The sequence below is a fragment of the Antechinus flavipes genome, chromosome 6, assembly GCF_016432865.1.
Source record: "Antechinus flavipes isolate AdamAnt ecotype Samford, QLD, Australia chromosome 6, AdamAnt_v2, whole genome shotgun sequence".
Lineage (NCBI taxonomy): Eukaryota > Metazoa > Chordata > Mammalia > Dasyuromorphia > Dasyuridae > Antechinus > Antechinus flavipes.
The window spans coordinates 256,642,994-256,661,749 of NC_067403.1; the positions used below are offsets into that span (position 1 = coordinate 256,642,994).

General features: G+C 60.8%; 1 protein-coding gene and 2 long non-coding RNA genes across 4 annotated transcripts; 2 read left to right on the forward strand and 1 right to left on the reverse strand.

The window, feature by feature from the left end:
• Positions 1–1,982: 1,982 nt before the first annotated feature.
• On the reverse strand, positions 1,983–11,711 carry SLC29A2 (solute carrier family 29 member 2). Of its 2 annotated transcripts, none has more exons than XM_051966622.1 (13): positions 11,564–11,711; positions 11,126–11,240; positions 10,826–10,907; positions 9,253–9,413; positions 8,907–9,046; positions 8,157–8,291; positions 7,783–7,880; positions 7,048–7,132; positions 5,919–6,031; positions 5,671–5,776; positions 5,392–5,477; positions 4,976–5,058; positions 1,983–4,071 (listed from the first exon to the last, which is right to left on the reverse strand). In XM_051966622.1, the coding sequence occupies exons 2-13, from the start codon at positions 11,152–11,154 to the stop codon at positions 3,960–3,962; spliced, it is 1,230 nt and encodes a 409-aa protein (XP_051822582.1). In that variant the 5' UTR covers positions 11,155–11,240; positions 11,564–11,711; the 3' UTR covers positions 1,983–3,959. The 2 variants fall into 2 exon arrangements, with proteins under 2 accessions (XP_051822582.1, XP_051822581.1); XM_051966621.1 differs by having other exon boundaries at positions 4,976–5,175; positions 11,564–11,707.
• On the forward strand, positions 9,384–9,975 carry LOC127541343 (uncharacterized). Its single transcript, XR_007948442.1, has 3 exons — positions 9,384–9,468; positions 9,652–9,749; positions 9,867–9,975. It is a non-coding gene; the product is annotated as an uncharacterized LOC127541343 (long non-coding RNA).
• Positions 11,712–16,447: 4,736 nt separating the features above from the next.
• On the forward strand, positions 16,448–17,353 carry LOC127541344 (uncharacterized). Its single transcript, XR_007948443.1, has 3 exons — positions 16,448–16,890; positions 16,936–16,980; positions 17,026–17,353. It is a non-coding gene; the product is annotated as an uncharacterized LOC127541344 (long non-coding RNA).
• Positions 17,354–18,756: the final 1,403 nt, after the last annotated feature.

Sequence of the window (18,756 nt, forward strand, 5' to 3'; positions counted from 1 at the left end):
GTAACACTTCATTTCTCAGTCCCGGCATCTCGCCAGCTCTGGAGAGAAAGGGCCCAGTATCGGGCCCAGTCCCGTTCCCACATTCATATCCCCCAGCTGGTCCGGCCCTTCGCAGTCAAGGGTCGCCTCATTTCATTTGTCTCTTGTTCCTCGATTTCTCAGAAGGGCGACCAGCAACTTTTAAAAAACAAATTCACTATGGGGACTTCTTTCCTCTTCATAACCTTGAAATCTTAGGTCAATCATGAAATGATTAGGTCAAATTTCTTTTTCTTCTGTCATTCCAAGCTGTTTTCCCAAGCGATGGGCCAACTGGAAGCTCTGCCGATGCTGTAGTTACGCCTGATTTCTCACTGCCCCCCCCCCCCCCAAAAAAAAAATCAGTCTTTCTTCATCCTAGAAAACAGGATTTCGGAGAGACCTTGAAAATTGCTTTCAGAACGCTGGGAGAGGACTAGGAACCACGACATAGAATTCCCAATCCCGCTACTTTTTGTCCGCCTGAATTTCTGATTTCCTTCACAGGCTAATTGTACAATATTCCAAAGTACGATTCTTTTTGTGCAGCAAAATAACTGTTTGGACATGTAGACTAACATTGTATTTAATTTATACTTTAACATATTTAACATGTATGGGTCAACCTGCCATCTGGGGGAGGGGGTGGGGGGGAAGGAGGGGAAAAGTTGGAACAGAAGGTTTTGCAATTGTCGATGCTGTAAAATTACCCAGACATATAACTTGGAAATAAAAAGCTATTAAAAAAAAAAAAAGAAGAAGAAGAAGAAGTCAGGAGGCCTGAGTTCAAATCTGGACTCTTAGCGCTTCCTAGCTGTGTGACCCTGGGCGAGTCACTTAACCCCAATTGCCTCAGCAAAAACAAATAAATAAAATATCGATGACCCCTTTGGGGGTTTTCTTGACAGAGACTGGAGGGATCTGCCAGCTCCTTCTCCTGCTCATTTTACAAATGGGGAAACCAAGAGGCGAATAGAGTGAAGGGACTTGCTCAGGGTCTCACAGCTAGCGCCTGGGTCATCTTGGAATTCAGGAAGATGAGTGCTGTGGTGTCACCTAGTGGTGGAGAGTTTCCTTGCTGCCTCTGACTGATCGTTCACGGCTCTGCTGTCTGTCACATTTTACAGAGGAGGAGCTGGGTTCAGAATATGTGACTGGGCCTTCAAGGCCATCCAACTATTATGAGAAGGAGGGAGAGGAGGCGGCACGTACCAGCCAGTCCCTTCCTCCTCCCCATCAGGACGCCGTCTCCCCCCCTCCTCCCAGTGCAGAGAGCCCAGGACCGATCCCTAAGCCGGGGGGTGCCTCCAGCCCACAGAAAATGGTTCAGCTCCAGGACCTATGGATTTGTCAGTGGAACCTCGGGAGAGAAAAGCCTGATGGCCGGTTTTGCTGCTGCCCCGGAGGACCCTGGGACCTTTCCACTCAACTGCCCACAGGACGTCTCTCCCGTTACGATGAAGGCTCCTCCCAGTGCAGGCTGACTCCTCTGTGGGCCTGCACACAGTAAGTGCTTAATAAGTGCTCTTGCATTCCCGCCAGTGCCCCAGGAAGTATCTGAGCCAGCGCTCCGTCCGCTGCGTCCCTCCGAGCTGCGTCTGGGCTTTCTGGGGTTTTCCGAGGCCCGCTCACCCTTAAGCCGCTTTGAGTTACCGACGTCACCCCCGCTCCCAAGCTATGGGTCAGGTGGTCAGCGAGCATTCCCAGGACCCCCCGACCCTCGATGCCCCGCCAGGCCCCGGCTCAGTCACGTCTGCCCTAAACGTGCTTCTGGCTGCTCCTCCTTGGGCTTCTCTGTCCCCCACAAGAGGGCACTAGGTGACAATCAGTTAGCTCATGTTGAGGGCACTAACCGTCCGATGTGGGCCCAGCCTGGACGGAACCAAGGCACGTGCCCGGGGCCGGAGGTTACCCAGTGCGGGGGACGTGTCCGAGAAGAGGCAGGAATAGCTACACGTGACGCATAAAAAGCCAGCCATTTATTTCACACACCAAACAGCAGTTCTCCCCAGAAGGGCCCGGGTAGTGGACGTCGGGCTCCCTGGGAGAAAAGGGGAGCCTAGCCACCAGAACACGAAAATTGGTCCAAGAGGGTTTTTTTAACTTGTGGGTAAACTGAGGACCACAGAGGGGAATGGCTTTTTGGAGAATAAAAGCTGAAAAAAAACGTATTCCATTCCCCTGCCCTTCCACAAACCTGCCTCAGTTTCCACCCCCTTCCAGGTGACCAGACCTGCCGTTCCCCGAGCCCTTGCACTCCCGCTGTTACGAAGACTTTTCAGATGGAGGCAGGGCCCTCCCCCTCTCCTTCCACCTGGAGGGCAGTCATGGAGCTCGGGGTACAGGAGGCTTCCTGACTCCCCCACGTTGGAGAGATTCGCTAGGGGTCCCGGCCCCTCCCACTGGGGAGCGCGCTCCTACTGTGTGACCGGCCTCCTCAGCCGATCTTCCCGGGACCGGACCTGGTCGTCCCTCCTAGCTTGCAATCCTCCTGTGGCTCCCATGATATGCCGGTGCCTCCGTCCAGCGCGCCTTCGTGCCCCCCAGCTGCCCAGCCCGCCAGCCCCTCGGCCCTCCCTGATGGGCGCACATTTAAGTCCCATATTCCCAAAAAAACATGCTGTCTCTTGTATTCTCAGTCCCTAGCACAGTGCCCAGGTACATAGTAGGCACTTAATAAATGCATATTGGTGCTTATGTCTTAATTCCCCCAACCAGACTATAAAGCCCCGCAGGGCCCGGATTTTCCGTATCTCTTTCATGCATATACTAGGTGCTCAATAAATGCTAACTGAGTAAAGCTGCTCTCTAAGGAGCAGAGCTGCCATTCTCAGACGCCCTCCCTGAACCACAATTTCCTCCTCTGTATAATGGGGCCAAGGCCGGCCTGGCCGGGAAGCCTCTGATGTCGGGCTAGCAGAAGGGCTTGAGGATAGAGGGTTCCAACTCTCTGTGTAAGTGTAAGAGAGCATGTGCCAGTCCCTGCTCAGCCCTGGAGCTCCAGCCCGGGAAGGAACCTCCCGCAGACAAAGGGGCAGCTCCTGGGGCGTAACAGCACCAACAGGGAGGCAGGGGGGGCCACACCGGGCTCCGCTTCCAGGAGCTTCCCGGTCTGGGTCAGCCAGGCGGCCTCGTGCGCTGGGCAGCAGCAGGGGCAAGCGGACCGGAGCGCCCACGGCAGGCGGGCCACGGGGCTCCGGGGGAACCGCCCCTTCCCTGAGTCTCCGGCAAAGCGCCCTCCCTCCCAGTCTCTGGCCCCTGTCCCCGAGCTGAGCTTGCTTTTCCTGCAGAACGGGAGCTCCTTGAGGACAGATCCGGGGCCCGGCGCAGGGCCTGGCACACAGGAGGCCCTTAATCTTGCTGATTGATCCCATCTCAGACCTTCTTTGTCAGACCCCGGGGGCTGAGCTCACCGTTGGCACAGACCTCACTAGGAATACTTCTGGGGAAAGGAGGGGGCTCGGGGCAGCGCCTGCCATTACCCCCTCCGTGGCTCCCTGTAAAGCCTCATCCCAAAGGAAAGATCCAAAGGAATTCCCAGACTCCTCCAGGACTTAAGCCCAGGAGCTCCCGAGAATGGGAAGTTTAACAACGTCCAAGGTAAGGGTTTTCCGACGGAAACACAGGGCCTCCAGAGGTCATCCGGTTCATCCCCCTGCCTCCAGGGCAGGTCAGCACCCGACCATCAGCTCCTTTTGAGAGCTGCTGGGGGATCACTCAGTACCAGGAAATGTGGGGGGCTTCCATCCCCCTTATCAGCCTATCACCGGCTGCTAAGTCACAGCCCTTTCCTGGCAGGAGGGACAGGGCAGCTCCCGGGAGCCTTCAGGCCTGAGAGCCACAGGGTTTGCCTTCCTGTGCCTCAGGCTCCCGCCCGGGACATGCCTGCCCCGGCCTTCGCAGCCCCCCGAGGCCGCTGGCAAGGAGGGAAGCAGGCTGCCTCACAACAGGGACTTGAAGAGGAAGGACAGGGACGCCCCACAGGAGAGCCCGAGGGCCAGGAAGAAGGTCATGAGGGCTCCGGCCACCTCGCTCTCGTGGGGCAGGACCTGCCTGCAAAGGAGGGGGAGCCACTGTCAGAAGGGAGCCCAGCCCTCCACATTCCCCACCCTTGGGCAGGCCTTGGCTCCTGGCGCCCAGGCTGCCACATCCCCAGGACCCCCAGGCTGCCACATCCCCCAGGACCCCCAGGCTGCCACATCCCCCAGGACCCCCAGGCTGCCACATCCCCAGGACCCCCAGGCTGCCACATCCCCGGGTCCCCCAGGCTGGCACGGCTCTGGAGCCCCCAGGTTTCCAGTGTCTCCCCAAAACACGCATTAGTCTCACATCCAGGGAGGTGGAAGGCACAGGCTCTCTCGTGGTACCTGATGCCTTTTTGGGGACCTGCTGCCTTCTCTAGCTCTGGTATTCTGGGGCCTCTGAGGAAAGGCTCCAAGCTCCCCTTAAGTCACTCATTCTTCTCCCCTCCCCAGATGGACTGAGACAAGCCCTGGCACTCCCTCCCTTCCGTGCTCGGCCTTCCCCCTGCCAGGGGGTCCTGAGCCCAGCCCGGCCCCTTTCATCCTGAGGACCCCGTAAGTGAGGGGCCCCTGGAAGTCAGGGAACCCTGTCAGAGGCGTGCTGGCCACCGAGGACTTCCTGGTGCTCCTGCAGGACGGACCTGCTCCCCGAGGGAGCACCCACCCCCAGGGAGCACCCACCCCCATGGAGCACCCACCCCGAGGGAGCACCCACCCCCATGGAGCACCCACCCCGAGGGAGCACCCACCCCGAGCCCCCTGGGGTTACTGATGAGGCCCCGGAGGCGAAGGATGCCGCCGGGGTCAGCTAGCCGGTCAGAGCCCAAGCTCGGCTCCGCAGCCGGAGTCCGGCCCTTTCCCTCTAAGCCGCGGGAAGAGGGCCCGGTGAGCAGCCCCCGGGGCTCCCCCTCGGCCCTCCCGGCCCCCGCGCCCACCTGGGCGCCAGGCACATGGTCAGAGACACCAGGTAGCCGTTGGAGAGCGCGAACAGCAGCATGAAGGTGATGAAACAGGCGTCCTGCGGGAAGAGGATGGGCAGGTGGGAGCGCTCGGGCACGTGGCACAGCATGAAGAGGGGCACGAACAGGAAGCGCAGGCAGGCCAGCAGCGGCAGCAGGCGGCCGTCCCGGTCGGGCTGGGGGCCGAGAGCGCCAGAGTCCCCTTCACCCCCGTCCGGCCCAGACCGCCCCCTCCCCCGGGGCCCGCGCCCTGGCCGCCAGGGGGAGAGGAGGCTCCCGGAGCTGCGGGGCCTGGGCCCTCCCTGGCAGGCGGGAGTCAGAGGGCGGAGGGTCCCCGGGCTTCCCAGACGAGCGGGGGCGAAGGTCGCCCTCCCCGGGCCCGGGACACTCACCCACAGGAAGTAGGAAGTCAGACTTCTCCCCAGCCAGTCCATGGTGTTGAAAAGGAGAAAGCAGCAGATGGGGTTAAAGAACTGGCCTGGGGAGGGAGAGGCCCGGAGGCTCAGGGCCGGACCCAGCCTCTCCTAAGCCTCCTTCGGGCCTCGTGCCAGCCCCCCCGGCTCCGTCCCGCCGGGCCCCAGCCCCGCCCCCACGCTCCCTCTCTGGCCCACTGTCCGTCCCTGCTCCCCCCGGCTCCCCCCGGCCTCGGTTTCCCCCTTTCTGACACTCACTCCACTTCCCGGGGCCCCTGGAGCTGGTCACCATGGCCGTGATGGCCGGGAACACGGACAGGGTCACTGTGAACACCAGCACGATGCACAGAGCCATCATCCAGATCTGCAAAGCACCAGAGCCGTGTCTGGGGCTGTGGGGGCGGCCGAGCCCCCCCTCCCTGCAGCCGCCGACTGGGGGGCCCGGGAGCCTCGGCCAGGCCCGGCGGGGGGGGGCCCGGGGGCTGCGGCCGGGGCGCGGGGCCCACCTTTCTGAGCACGGCCGGGACCGAGGCTTTGCCGGACTTGGGCTCCTTCTCCGGCTCCAGCTCCGGGGCCAGCATTGCCTTCTGGGGACTCCCAGAAAAGCCGTTCTTCTCATCTGGGGGGAGCGGCGGGGTCAGCAGGCGGAGAGGGCGGCCCTTGGGGCCCAAACCAGAGGGCCCCGAGGACGCCCCGGGACAGCGCCCGCTCAGCTTCCTCCTCCGCCCAGACCCCAACACGCCTACGCCCGTCAGAGCCCCCCCTCCCCCTCCCCCGTCAGCTCTGGGCCCGGGCATTGCCCGCACTCCTCACGCTGCCCATCCCCCCAGTCTCCGGCGCTGCCCACGGCTCTGCCCTGACCTTGGACGAAGGACTGAAAGTCCGCTCCCTCCCTTTTAAGTAGAGAGCTAGACTCCCCCGCCCCGAGCTGCCCTAGTCTGTCTGTCCCGGGGTCCGTGGAGCGTCCGCGGGGATTCCTGGCAGGGAGCTGGGGCGGTCACACTCCCCACGGGCATCACAGCCCCGCGAGGCAGGAGCCGCCACCCGCTCCATTGTACAGATGAGCAAACTGAGGCTGAGAGCAAGGTCCCAACATAGGCTGCAGCCCCCCCCCCCCCAGGAACACCCTCCCCCCTCAGTGTGGGCCCGCCAGGGCCAGACTAAGTAGCACAATTAATAATGATGCTGCTGAGCTCCCGGAGACCCTGGGAGGGGGCGCTGATGTTATCATTAGTCCCATTTGCCAGAGGGGGCCACTGAGTCTGGAGAGAGAAAGGCTCACACAGCCGGTAACTGTGAACCCAGGTCTCCCTGCTCCGGAGTCAGGGCTTTTTCCTCTAAGCAGCCCCAGCTTCACAGTAACCAAGAGATGCCTGGTGGGCTGGGGAGCAGCTCCTGCCCCCCTCCCCCGCCCAGGCTGCCCCCTCCCCCCCAAGCTACCCCCCCAGGCTGCCCCCTCCCCCCCAGGCTGCCCCCCCAGGCTGCCCCCCCCCAGGCTGCCCCCTTCCCCCTCCCAGACTGCCCCCCTCCCCCGCCCAGACTGCCCCCCCCAAGCTGCCCCCCCAGGCTGCCCCCTCCCCCGCCCAGACTGCCCCCCTCCCCCGCCCAGGCTTCCCCCAGCCCCGCCCGGCTCACCAGCCTGGAGCAGCTCGGCCCTGGTCTCCAGCTCATAGGCCTGCGGGAGGGGCGCCTTCTTGTCCAGGTAATAGCGGGCGAACTCCTGGGGCAACAGAGAGCCGGAGGCCTCGTGAAGGGGCCGGGGTGGGGGGGAGGGGCAGTCTGTCAGTGGGCCGGGGCCGGTGCTAGGCTGGGAGGGGCTCAGGGAGAAACTGAGGCTCAAGGGGACAAGGGGGAGAGACCCAGGTCTCCTAGAGCTCGGCTTGGAGGGGACAAGGGGCAGGGTCTCCAGCCCTTTCCACCTGAGGGCAAAACTAGGAGCCAGGAAGTAAAGGCCAAGGTCACCCCGCCCGCGGTCCCGGCCGTCCCAGCCCAGGGGCTCCCTCGCTCTGCAGAGAAGACAAGGCCGAGGGGTCACCGGGCAGGGAGGCCCAGAGAGCGGGGCGGCAGCTCTGTCCCCCCTTCCCTTCCGGGGCTCCCCAGCCTGCTGCTGGGGGAGGGGCTTCCCTCTTGCTGGCTCCATTGGGTGCCCTCCCCCCCAAGCCAGAGCCTGGGGGGGTCAGACTCCCCACAGCAAGAGAGACCAGTCCGGTTTCCTGCCAGCGTCCCCGCCTCCGCAACCCTTCCCCCCCCCCCATCTAGCTAAGCTGGAGGTGGCTAGGGAGAGGGGGGAGGGGGAAAGGAGGAGGGGGAGGAGGGGAGGGGAGGACTTGGCCGGTTCCCAGCAGAGGATCCAGAGGAAGCCCGGCTCACCAAGTGGGACAGGGACAGGTAGCAGACGGTGGAGACGAGGATTCCCACGCACGGGGTGATGAAGTAGCCGAGGGCCGAGGTCTGGGCGTCCACTCCGCCTGTGATGGGAGTAGAACAGCCTGGCTCTTCCAGGAGCCCCTCTGGGAGCCCCGGCCCGGCCCCTGGGGCCCGGAAAACCGCCCCCCTCCCTTCTCTAGGCCGCCCCCCCAGCTCCCCCCCCAGCTCCCGCCCCCCCCAGCTCCCCCCCCAGCTCCCGCCCCCCCCAGCTCCCAGCTTGGATTCTTCCTGCCCCCGAGCCCCGGAGTCCTGGCTCTGTAGCCGCTCCCCTCCCAGCCTCCTCCCGGACCGGAGCCCAGCGCCACGCCCGCACTCACTGGCCATGGACATCAGCATGGCGAGAGCGGCAAAGGTCCCGGCCAAGCCCTGGCCGCTGAGGAAGAGGGTGCTGTACATGGGGGGCATGGCCCCCAGCTGCCCAAAGAGACTGCCCTGGAGGACGGCGCAGAAGGCTGGGGGGAAAGCCAAACCATGGTCCCCAGTGGGCATTGCCCGACGGAAGCGGAGCGGTGAGAGCCCTGGCAGGGGCGGCCCGGGGCGGCCGGGGGCCTGGGGACCAGCTCTGCACCCCGGGGGGCGGCCGGGCTCGCAGTCCTTGGCAAACGGGGCAATGTTCTCCGCACAAGGCGGGGAAGGGGCTGCCCGGGAACGTTTGCTCAGGCCTTGGAACTCTCAAGCATTCGCTTTCTTCCTCTCCACAATGGGGGACAAACCCATTTCTTCCTCTTTGAAATGAAGGACTCCACTAGAACTTTTAAGTTCTCCAGGCCAGCTCTGAATCCCAAGTTCTAAGGACCATCCCGGATCTGGCGCTCCCCCCCGGGCATTCTTTGTTCTAAGGTACCCCCCAGGCCTGACATTCTAGACTGGTTCTGGGTCCTGCGGTTGCTTCAGGTGCCCCCATCCAGGTTTGGTTCTAGGTCCCTCCCACTTCTGACACTCTCGGTTCTGGGCCCTCCTAGCTCTGACAGTCACAGCCGGATCCTCTACCCCACGTCCGGGCTGGGCCCGGGGAATCCTGGGACTCGGACTTCGCGCGGAGGGCCCGGGCTGCCCTTGTCACTCACAGTTGATGAACCAGATGGAGGCCATGGTGATAGAGAAGAAGAGCCCGGGGCTCATGTCCACTTTGACGAGCGCGGCCGTGAGGATGAAGAGCATCAGGATGCCCAGGAGGCTGCCCAGGATGCGGACCCTCTCCGGGATGCTGTGCGGGGGCAGAGAGAGCTGTGGCCCCGCTCTGGGGCCCCTAGGACAGAGCCGGCTTCGGAGGGAGGGGAGAGCGGGTGCAGCCGCGGGGCTGTGGCTGGGGGCAGCTGGTGGAAGAGCCCTCGCTAAGGATCCCGGGTGGCTCAGGGGGCAGTGGCTGACGGGACACAGCAGCAGTAGAGGCAGGAAGTAAGGGGGGCTCACCACTGGTAAAGGAAGGAGTTGAGGAGGGTGAAGAGCAGCAGGGGCAGCTGGGACAGGAGGGTCATCCAGTTGTTGAAGTTGAAGGCATCCCCGGGGCTTGTGAGGTTGGCTCCGGGAGGCTCCCCCGTGACATTGACAATGGCCAGCCGAGCCTGGAAGTACTGAGGGGAGATGGGCAGGGAAGCCCCGGTCAGCGCCAGGTGTGACCAGGGCCAGGTGTGACCAGGGCCAGGTGGTGACCAGGGCCAGGTGTGACCAGGGCCAGGAGGCACCAGGGCCAGGTGGTGACCAGGGCCAGGTGGTGACCAGTGGCCAGGTGTGACCAGGGCCAGGTGTGACCAGGGCCAGGTGGTGACCAGCGGCCAGGTGTGACCAGGGCCAGATGGTGACCAGGGCCAGGTGTGACCAGGGCCAGATGGTGACCAGGGCCAGGTGTGACCAGGGCCAGGTGTGACCAGGGCCAGGTGTGACCAGGGCCAGAAGGTGACCAGGGCCAGGTGTGACCAGGGCCAGAAGGTGACCAGGGCCAGGTGGTGACCAGGGCCAGGTGGTGACCAGCGGCCAGGTGTGACCAGGGCCAGGTGTGACCAGCGGCCAGGTGTGACCAGGGCCAGATGGTGACCAGGGCCAGGTGTGACCAGGGCCAGATGGTGACCAGGGCCAGGTGTGACCAGGGCCAGGTGTGACCAGGGCCAGGTGTGACCAGGGCCAGAAGGTGACCAGGGCCAGGTGTGACCAGGGCCAGAAGGTGACCAGGGCCAGGTGGTGACCAGGGCCAGGTGGTGACCAGCGGCCAGGTGTGACCAGGGCCAGGTGTGACCAGGGCCGGGTGTGACCAGGGCCAGGTGTGACCAGGGCCAGAAGGTGACCAGGGCCAGGTGTGACCAGGGCCAGAAGGTGACCAGGGCCAGGTGTGACCAGGGCCAGGAGGCACCAGGGCCAGGTGGTGAGCACGGCCAGGAGGCACCAGGGCCAGGTGTGACCAGGGCCAGGTGTGACCAGGGCCAGGTGTGACCAGGGCCAGGTGTGACCAGGGCCAGGTGTGACCAGGGCCAGATGGTGAGCACGGCCAGGTGTGACCAGGGCCAGGTGTGACCAGGGCCAGGAGGCACCAGGGCCAGATGGTGAGCACGGCCAGTCCGCAGCCAGGAGCCCCAAAGTCTTCCTGTGTCTCGGGAGATCTGGGAGCCTAGAAGGGCAGAGGGGGAGGGGCCGCGGAGGTGCAGTGGCCAAGGACCCTGGCCGGGGAGCAGACTGAGGAGGCTGTGACTCCGGGGGAGTCTGCAGCCTCTGAGCCTTTTCAGGGCCGTCAAGTGGGACAGGGTATCAGGGGACTACGGAGGTCCTTCACAGGCTCCAAGAATCCGATCTCGGGAACATGACTAACGGAGTGTTGCCCATCCCGCCTCCCGGACCCTCCTCTCCCGCCTCCCGGACCCTCCTCTCCCTCCTCCCGGACCCTCCTCTCCCGCCTCCCGGACCCTCCTCTCCCGCCTCCCGCTCCCTCCTCTCCCTCCTCCCGCTCCCTCCTCCCTGGCTCTCCCCCAACCCTTCCGTACGGGGTTACTCTCACCGGAATGGCCGTGATAAAGAAGTTCCAGGGCAGCAGGGTCCCCAAGCCCAGGATAAAGAAGCTGGTCCCGACTAGGTGGTAGCTGTGGGGAAGGGAAGAGTCAGAGACCCCCCGAGCGGCCCCACGTCTTTGGCGAGAGTGTGAACTACAACTCCCAGCAATCCTCGGCGCTGGCCTGGGCAGCCCAGGGTGGGGGGGTTCATGGGGGTTGTAGTTCGCTCCCCGCTGCGCGGCTCCGGGTAGGGGACTGTCGGTCTTTCCCCCGGGGGGCCGTGCCCCGCGCCCAGCGCCCGGACTTACTCATCCTCTGGGGCGTCTCCTCGGGCCATGGTGGGATTCGGATACGACGCGCCAGGTCAGGGGGAGGACGTAGATGCTGGAGTCGGGATGGAGAGGAGCGGGGAGGGAGGCGCACCTGGAAAAGAGCCCCAAGTCGCAGCGGAGGCGGGGTCTGGAGCCGGACACCCCAGGGGGGGAGAGAACCAGGCCCGGGCCCCCAGGGTCCCCTCGCCGCTCGGCCCAGGCTGAGCTCCGCCCCCTTCCCCCCGGGGAGGGACCTGACGCAGGGTATTGGGGGTGGGGAGCAGCTCGCACCTCTCCGGCCCGGCGGCCGTAGCCCAGTCCGCGCCGTCCTCCAGGACCCCGGCGTCAGACTACGTCCCCCTGTGGTCCCCCCTCCCCGCGCACTCACCTGGCTGCCCCATCCCCCGGGACCCCGCCGAGGCAGCTGCTGCTCACCTGGGCTCCCCGCCGGGACCGGAGGGCACGGTGCCCCCGGAAGGGCCGGCCAAGGACAGCGGGGACAAGGTGGCGGCTGCCGAGCTGCAGAGACTGCGGCCTCTCTCGGCCCGAGCCGCGGGGGGGCACGTGACGTTGGTCCCCCTCTGCTCCCCGGCCCACCGAGCCCGCCTCTCGCGGCCGCCCTGTCTGCGGAGCTGAAAGATGCTCTGGTGGACAGCTCCCGGCCCCAGTGCGCTGTGTGCGGGTGCAGGGCCGAGTGCCCCCTCTCAGCAACTCGTGCCCTCTCCCAGGTCGTGTGCCCCCTCCCAGCTCCGTGTGCCCCCTCCCAGCGCTCTGTGCCCCCTCCCAGCGCTCTGTGCCCCCTCCCAGCTCCGTGTGCCCCCTCCCAGCGCTCTGTGCCCCCTCCCAGCTCCGTGTGCCCCCTCCCAGCGCTCTGTGCCCCCTCCCAGCGCTCTGTGCCCCCTCCCAGCTCCGTGTGCCCCCTCCCAGCGCTCTGTGCCCCCTCCCAGCTCCGTGTGCCCCCTCCCAGCGCTCTGTGCCCCCTCCCAGCTCCGTGTGCCCCCTCCCACCGCTCTGTGCCCCCTCCCAGCTCCGTGTGCCCCCTCCCACCTCCGTGTGCCCCCTCCCAGCTCCGTGTGCCCCCTCCCAGCGCTCCGTGCCCCCTCCCAGTGCTCTGTGCTCCCTCCCAGCACGCGGCCCCTCCTGGGATCCCGATGGCCTGGCTCCCCAGCGTGACCGGGAGGGGCCGAGCCGGCTCCACTGGGTGAAAAGTTAAAACCCTCTTTGTTTATTTCCTCTGTGCAGTGGGGATGATTAAGTGAGCCCGGGCTCCTGGGGAGGTTTGAAGCCCTTTGCCATCTGGTTCCCGCCAGTCTCCAGAAGCCCATGAGCCGGCTCGGCTCCCTCCCCCTGCCCTCCCTCCCCCTGGAACTCCAGTCTTGCGGGCCTACTGGCTGCTGGGGCACAGCACGCGTCTGCACAGGCTGTTCTTCCCGCCTGGAAGCCTCTCCCACCTCTCTCTGCCTCCGGGAGCCTCCAGCTCCCTTCGAGGTTTAGGCTGAGAGACAATAGGAGACCTTTTTCTGGAGCTCCTCCCTCCAGGGCGTGATTCCCCCACCATCAGAGTGAGCTCTTCTTAATAAACCTCATACTTAGTTATAAGTAAATAAATCTCTCTCCACTCCTCCCTCCCTCTCCAACCTGCTGGCAGCCCAGACCCTGCAGCCGCCACTGAGGGAGGAGATCATCGCGGAGAGGACCCCGGCCCTCCTCGTTGCCACCAGCAACAACCGCCCCCGACCCCAAACAGAGAAACACCGGGAAGGGAGAGAACAATATCGTGCCTTTTACCGCTAAGCGCTTGACTAATCTCACTTGGGCCCGGGCATGGCAGTCCTCCGCCCACCCGGCTTCTGGCCCAGTCCCAGAAGCCGGCTCCTGTGGACAAGGGGGCCCCCCAACCGCCACAGCTCCCACCCCCACGATGGGCAAGCCAGCTTCCCCGAGGTACGGTGCATCCTGGGGAGAGTCCGGCCCGTGCGGACCAGTCAAGCCGCCCTCACCATCTTGGCCACCATCTTCCCTCAGACTCTGATGGGGACCAGCCCGGGAGCCCTGGGGATTGCGACGGTCCTCGCTGGGTTCCCCTTGGTCGTCCCCCTGGGCGGCAGCCGCCCCTGTGGATGGCAAGGCTGGCTTCCTCCAAGGGCTGCGGCCACAGCCACTGAGAACCCAGAAACTGATCAAGGGAAAATGACATTAAAGAAAACACGACGTCAGCAAAGCATGCTGGAGCTGGAATCGGGACGACGACTGCCTGAGTTGAGATCCGCCTCAGACAGGACTTCCCTGGTGACCCTGGACAAGGCACTTCATCCTGAAAAAAAATGTAAAATGAGCTGGAGAAGGAAATGGCAAAGCACTGCAGTGTCTGCCGAGAAAGAACCGAAATGGGGTCCCGATGAATGAATATATCCGAACAACTACGTGATCATCTATTTTGCTGCTGCCCCCAGAGGATTATGGATCCTTTCCAGCTGATTTGCTGCTGAAAACTTTCGTATGTGATGTCTCCCCCCCCCCCATTAGAATGGGAGCCCCTTGAAATCAAGGACTCTCTCTTGTCTTACTCAGTGCTTTGCACATGGTCAGGGCTTCTAAAATATCTTATTCATTCATCAGTAAATGTATCATATCCACCAGGGGAATATAGACTTCTTGAGGTCGGAGGTGATTTTGTTTTTGTCTTTGGGTTTTCAGTTGCTCTGCTTTAAAAACGTTTATTCAAGTCAGGAGTTCAAATCTAGTCTCAGACACTTAACACTTCTAGCTGTGTGACCCTAGGCAAGTCACTTAACCTCAATTGCCTCAGTCAAAAAAAAAAATTCTATTCAATCATTTTTTTGGTCATAGCTGACTCTCTGTGACCCCATTTGGAGTTTTCTTGACAGAGATACTGAAGGGGTTTGCCATTTCCTTTTCCAGTTCATTTTATAGATGAGGAAACTGAGGCAAACTGGGTTAAGTGACTTGCCCAGGATCACACAATAAGCATCGGAGGCTGGATTTGAACTCGTCTTTCTGAGTCTAATCCCACAGCTCTTTCCACTGAGCCACCTGCCTCCCCAGACTGAATTGTTGAAAGTTCCCCTCTGTCTGATGGTTCTCCATCCGTGTCACACGTATCAAGCGTGATCCTAGTCCTAGAGCTTTAGTCTTAGACCGTGTCGATGGAGAAAATTCCCACGCTGCTCAAATCAGAGATCCTGGACGCCCTGACTTAATAAACCCGTTATTAGAAATTAGAAATAAATCCAAAATTAGAAACGCCCTAATCTTAAACCCAGTTCCTGGCACGTAAGGAAGGCTTAGTTCTTGCCTGCCCGTTGTCTGCAGAGTGGAAGCCCGGCCGTGTCACTCAGGGAGGGGGAGGGCCACCAACATTCGTGGCACCTGGCGAGGCCCTGGAGGAGCCACGGAGGCTGGGGGCCACGCCGTTATTCTGAGTCACTGTGATCCCTGGGCTCTCCCCACTGCTGGCGTGTGCCTTTGTGGGAGCGTAGGCCCCATGGCAATAGAAGACATGTTACTTTAGCTTTGGATTAATGGGGACCTCTGGCTGACTAGGGAGTCGGCAATCGGTCAAAAAGGCATTTATTAAGCACTTACTAAATACCAGCTTCTGTGCTGAGTCCTGGGAATAAAGAGAAAAGCAAAACCAGTTCCCGCCCTTGAGAGATCCCCCTCCTAATGGGGTGTAAAACGAGCAAACAAGCGCGTCTGTCTAAGATGGAGGCCGAGGAAGCTGGATCCACCAGCAAGGGCTCGTGACTGTCGTTTTCGTAGATCGTCCACCCATAGATCTTCGTAGATCATAGATCATCTGTTCATAGGTCAGAGCCTAAGGAGAGGGAAGGGGGCGGTCAAGAACCCTGGTAGATCTCCATCCTATCACCGAGGCACACAGGACAATCCTACAAAAGAGCCAATGGGACGCTGGGTAGAAGCCAGTCTCGGTCCCGTCATTGCCCACAGAGAGGGCCGGGCTTCCCTGGTAGGAGTTTCCCAGGCTTTGCTACTTCAGTGAAATTACATTTATATTCCCATCATCCCTCATTCCTCCCTCCCCAGCCCCCGGCACCAACTGAGAGCCCAAAGAACACTTGGGTCAAAGCCTCTTGGAGTAGGAAGCGTCCCTCTGGCTGGGAAAATCTTCTTCCCCAGCCTCCATTTTCCAGTTTTCTCTCAGATGAGGAGGTGCCAGATGTTGCACGGGCCTGGATTTGAACCCTTTGGCCGGAAATACGGCCGCATCCGTTTCTAGCTTAGCTGATGCTTCCTTAAGTCAGTCTCTGATTTCATCAGTGTGGGAATCTTCTCCACCGGCGGTCTAGGTCTAAGTCATCGAAATGTGCTTAATCTAGTCAGAAATCAGCCAAAAAAGCATTTATTAGGCACTTACTATATACCGGGGGTTCGATGAGAATCGCCAGGGGTTCCTACGTGGCTGAGGTGGGATCAGAACCTTCCTGACATAGGACTGGGGCTGTCCACCGTGTGCGCGGATCCCTGGTAGAACACTCACTCCCCGGCACAGCTAAGAAGCAGACATTAAAGGGCAGCTAGGAAGCGCAGCGGATAGAGCACCGGCCCTCAAGTCAGGAGGACCTGAGTTCAAATCTGACCTCAGACACTTCCTGTCTGTGTGACCCTGGGCAAGTCACTTAACCCCAATCACCTCAGCAAAAAAAGAAGCAGCAGACAAGAATTCTAGTTTACCCACCATTTTGGGTGGTCCCAGACTTGGTCTGATTCTAGGAAACGACCCCAATCCAGATTGTAGGAGGCTTTGGGACCCAGCAGGGCAGGGCGGGCGGCCGTCCGTTCGGGTGCTTCCACTAGCCCTTGTCCTTCTCTCCCCCTCAGGTCAAGGCGGGTGAGAACGCTCCTCCCGGGAGGCGCAAAGGAACCAGTTTGGTGAGAAGGAGCAAGCAGGGGAGTAATGGGTAAGTGAAGTGGAAAATTTGGCCGGAGGAAGTTTGCAAAAGGCTTTCAAGCTCAAACAGAGAAATCTGCGTCAATATGTGGCATTATCGCATGGCAGCCCATTCAGTGGAAATAATGATCTCACCTTCTCACCCTCCCCACACCGCTCCTGCGGGCAGGGCCGGGGCCCCAGAGCGGAGCTGCCGGGACCCTGGGCTGGAGCTGGGGGGGCCGGGGCCTCCACCACTCGAATTCCCGTCTGGCAAGACTCCTTCCTTAGCATCCGCTGACCGGTTGCCTCTGCCTGATGCTAAGTAGCCATCCAAGGCCCAGGAGCTTATTTTATTTTGAGAGCTGGGGGGGAGGGGCGGGGGGTCACATAGCTGGCGGTCTGAGTCTGGATTTGAACTCAGCTCCTCCTGACGGCAGGGAAGGTGCTCTGCCCACTGCTCCTTCCTCTCAGCTTTTACAAAGACGCATTTCCTGAGAAGGAATGGCAAGGCCGGAAGTGCAAAAGCTCGCCTCCAAACTGGGGCCTGGACTCCCATTTGCCAGGTCCCTGAGGAAAACAGTCTCCAAGTGGTAGCTGAAGAACATCCCCTGGTCCCCAGACAGGGGGTACTTCCTGGCCGGAGGAGACCCTTCCCCTTTCAAGAAATCACCCTCCTCACTCCAGGTCCAATTCTCCGTAGTGCGCACAGTAGGTGGGTTTGGCCCTCTCTTCCTTCCCATTCCAGAACACACAGTAGGTGGGCTTGGCTCTCTTCCACTTCCCACCCCAGAACACACAGTAGGTAGGCTTGGTCCTCTTTTCCTTCCCATTCCAGAACACACAGTAGGTGGGCTTGGCCCTCTTCCCCTTCTCACTCCAGAATACACAGTAGGTGGGCTTGGCCCTCTCCCCCTTCCCACTCCAGAACACACAGTAGGTAGGCTTGGCCCTCTTTTCCTTCCCATTCCAGAACACACAGTAGGTGGGCTTGGCCCTCTCCCCCTTCCCACTCCAGAACACACAGTAGGTAGGCTTGGCCCTCTCCCCCTTCCCACTCCAGAACACATAGTAGGCAGGCTTTGCCCTTCCTGCTTGCTTGTAGGGAATCACAGGTCTCATGGTCCAGGTCCCACAGCTCTTCCCAGGCTTATTGTTGCTGCTGCTCTGTTGCTATTCTGACTTTTTTGAGTTTATAAGCCAATTTCATAATCTCATACTCATCAGTTTAAGAATGAAGGGAACAAGCATCAATTAAGCACCTACTGTATGTCAGCCCCCATGCTAAGTGCTTTACAAATATCACATTTGAGACTCCTGATGATTGTGGGAGGGAGGGAGGGTCTTTTAAGATTTCCGTTTTCCTGTTGGGGAATTAGTTCAGTTGTTGAGTGGGCGAAGCTCTACCCACATCATCACCCGGAAGGAATGGACTCGGACATCCAAGAAATAGCAATGCCATGCGTTCACTGCTGGGGGGCAGCCAGGTGGGGCACACAAGCAGGTGCGTGCCGCTGCTCCCCTCCCCCTCCCAAGTCTCTTTACACATTCAGCCTCCGGAGAAGAGCGAGTTGTCCATTTGAAGCTTTAGCGGGACACTCTGTCCTGGCTCAGTGGGCAATTAAAAGGCTTTGTCCCTGTGGAGGAGGAAGCAGGAAACAGCCCGAGAAGGATGTACTCCAGTGCATGGGGAGGGAAGGGGAGGACCCCTCCATCATGCGTTTCCAGAACTGGAGTCCCTGGGCTTCCTCCTGGATCGGCAGCAGGCAGACTGGGGCTTCATGGGCTCATTCACTCGTTGACCGGTCCCCCATCACCTTCACGTCACTCGGGCCCAAACCCCGTCATGTACCAGCCAGATCATTCTGGGGGTAACGCCCACCCTGTGGGGTTCTCCTGAGTTCTCTTAATGATTATCGGTTGATATCAATTAGCCCGCCTGGGTTATTCCCCCCCCAAATGGCACTGACCATCCACCTTGACCCAGCAATCGTCAGCCCCGTGGACTCTCCACCCGCCATTTTGTGAGGTTTAAATAAGACCAATAACATGGAAAGCGCGGTGCGGATCCTGAGAGCTCTGATAAATGTGGGTAATTATTGTCACCAGGAGGATGCCAAGAGGCCCCCCAATGGATGGAGAACCCCAAAGTCAGGGCCCGCAGCAACAGAATCCCCACAGAAACAGGCCGGGCAGATTGGGGCATGTAGGAGAAGGAATACCACTATCAAAGTGATAAAAAATGGAGGCTGTTTTCTTCTGAGAGATTTCTTTGGAGATGTCTTAGAAGAAATTAAGCTGGCGGCTCACGTGCCAGATACCCCCATGCCCCTCCATCCCCCTTTCCAGTTTCTTTTTGTTCTTCCCTCATTCGTTTGTAAACTTTTGAGGGCAGGACTCTTTTTTTATTTGCATTCGCAGTGTTTAGCACAATATCTGGCCCATAGTAGGTGCTTTAAAAAGATTTATTGAATTGAATTGGTGACTCAAGGTTCTCATTCTGGGTAACAGCTGAGTGACAATGGTACCTGAGCTAGGACCCCTACTCTCACCCAACTCCTTCCTGGGAATCGAATGTCCGAGCCGGGATTAATTACCTCTCAGTTCAGGACATTTAATAAAGTGAAATCGTGAGCAGAGTTGGTAGGAAACATTCCCCACCCCCTCCAAGTTTGAGAAACTGTCCTGGAATCAGTAGAAACCAGAAATGTGGCTT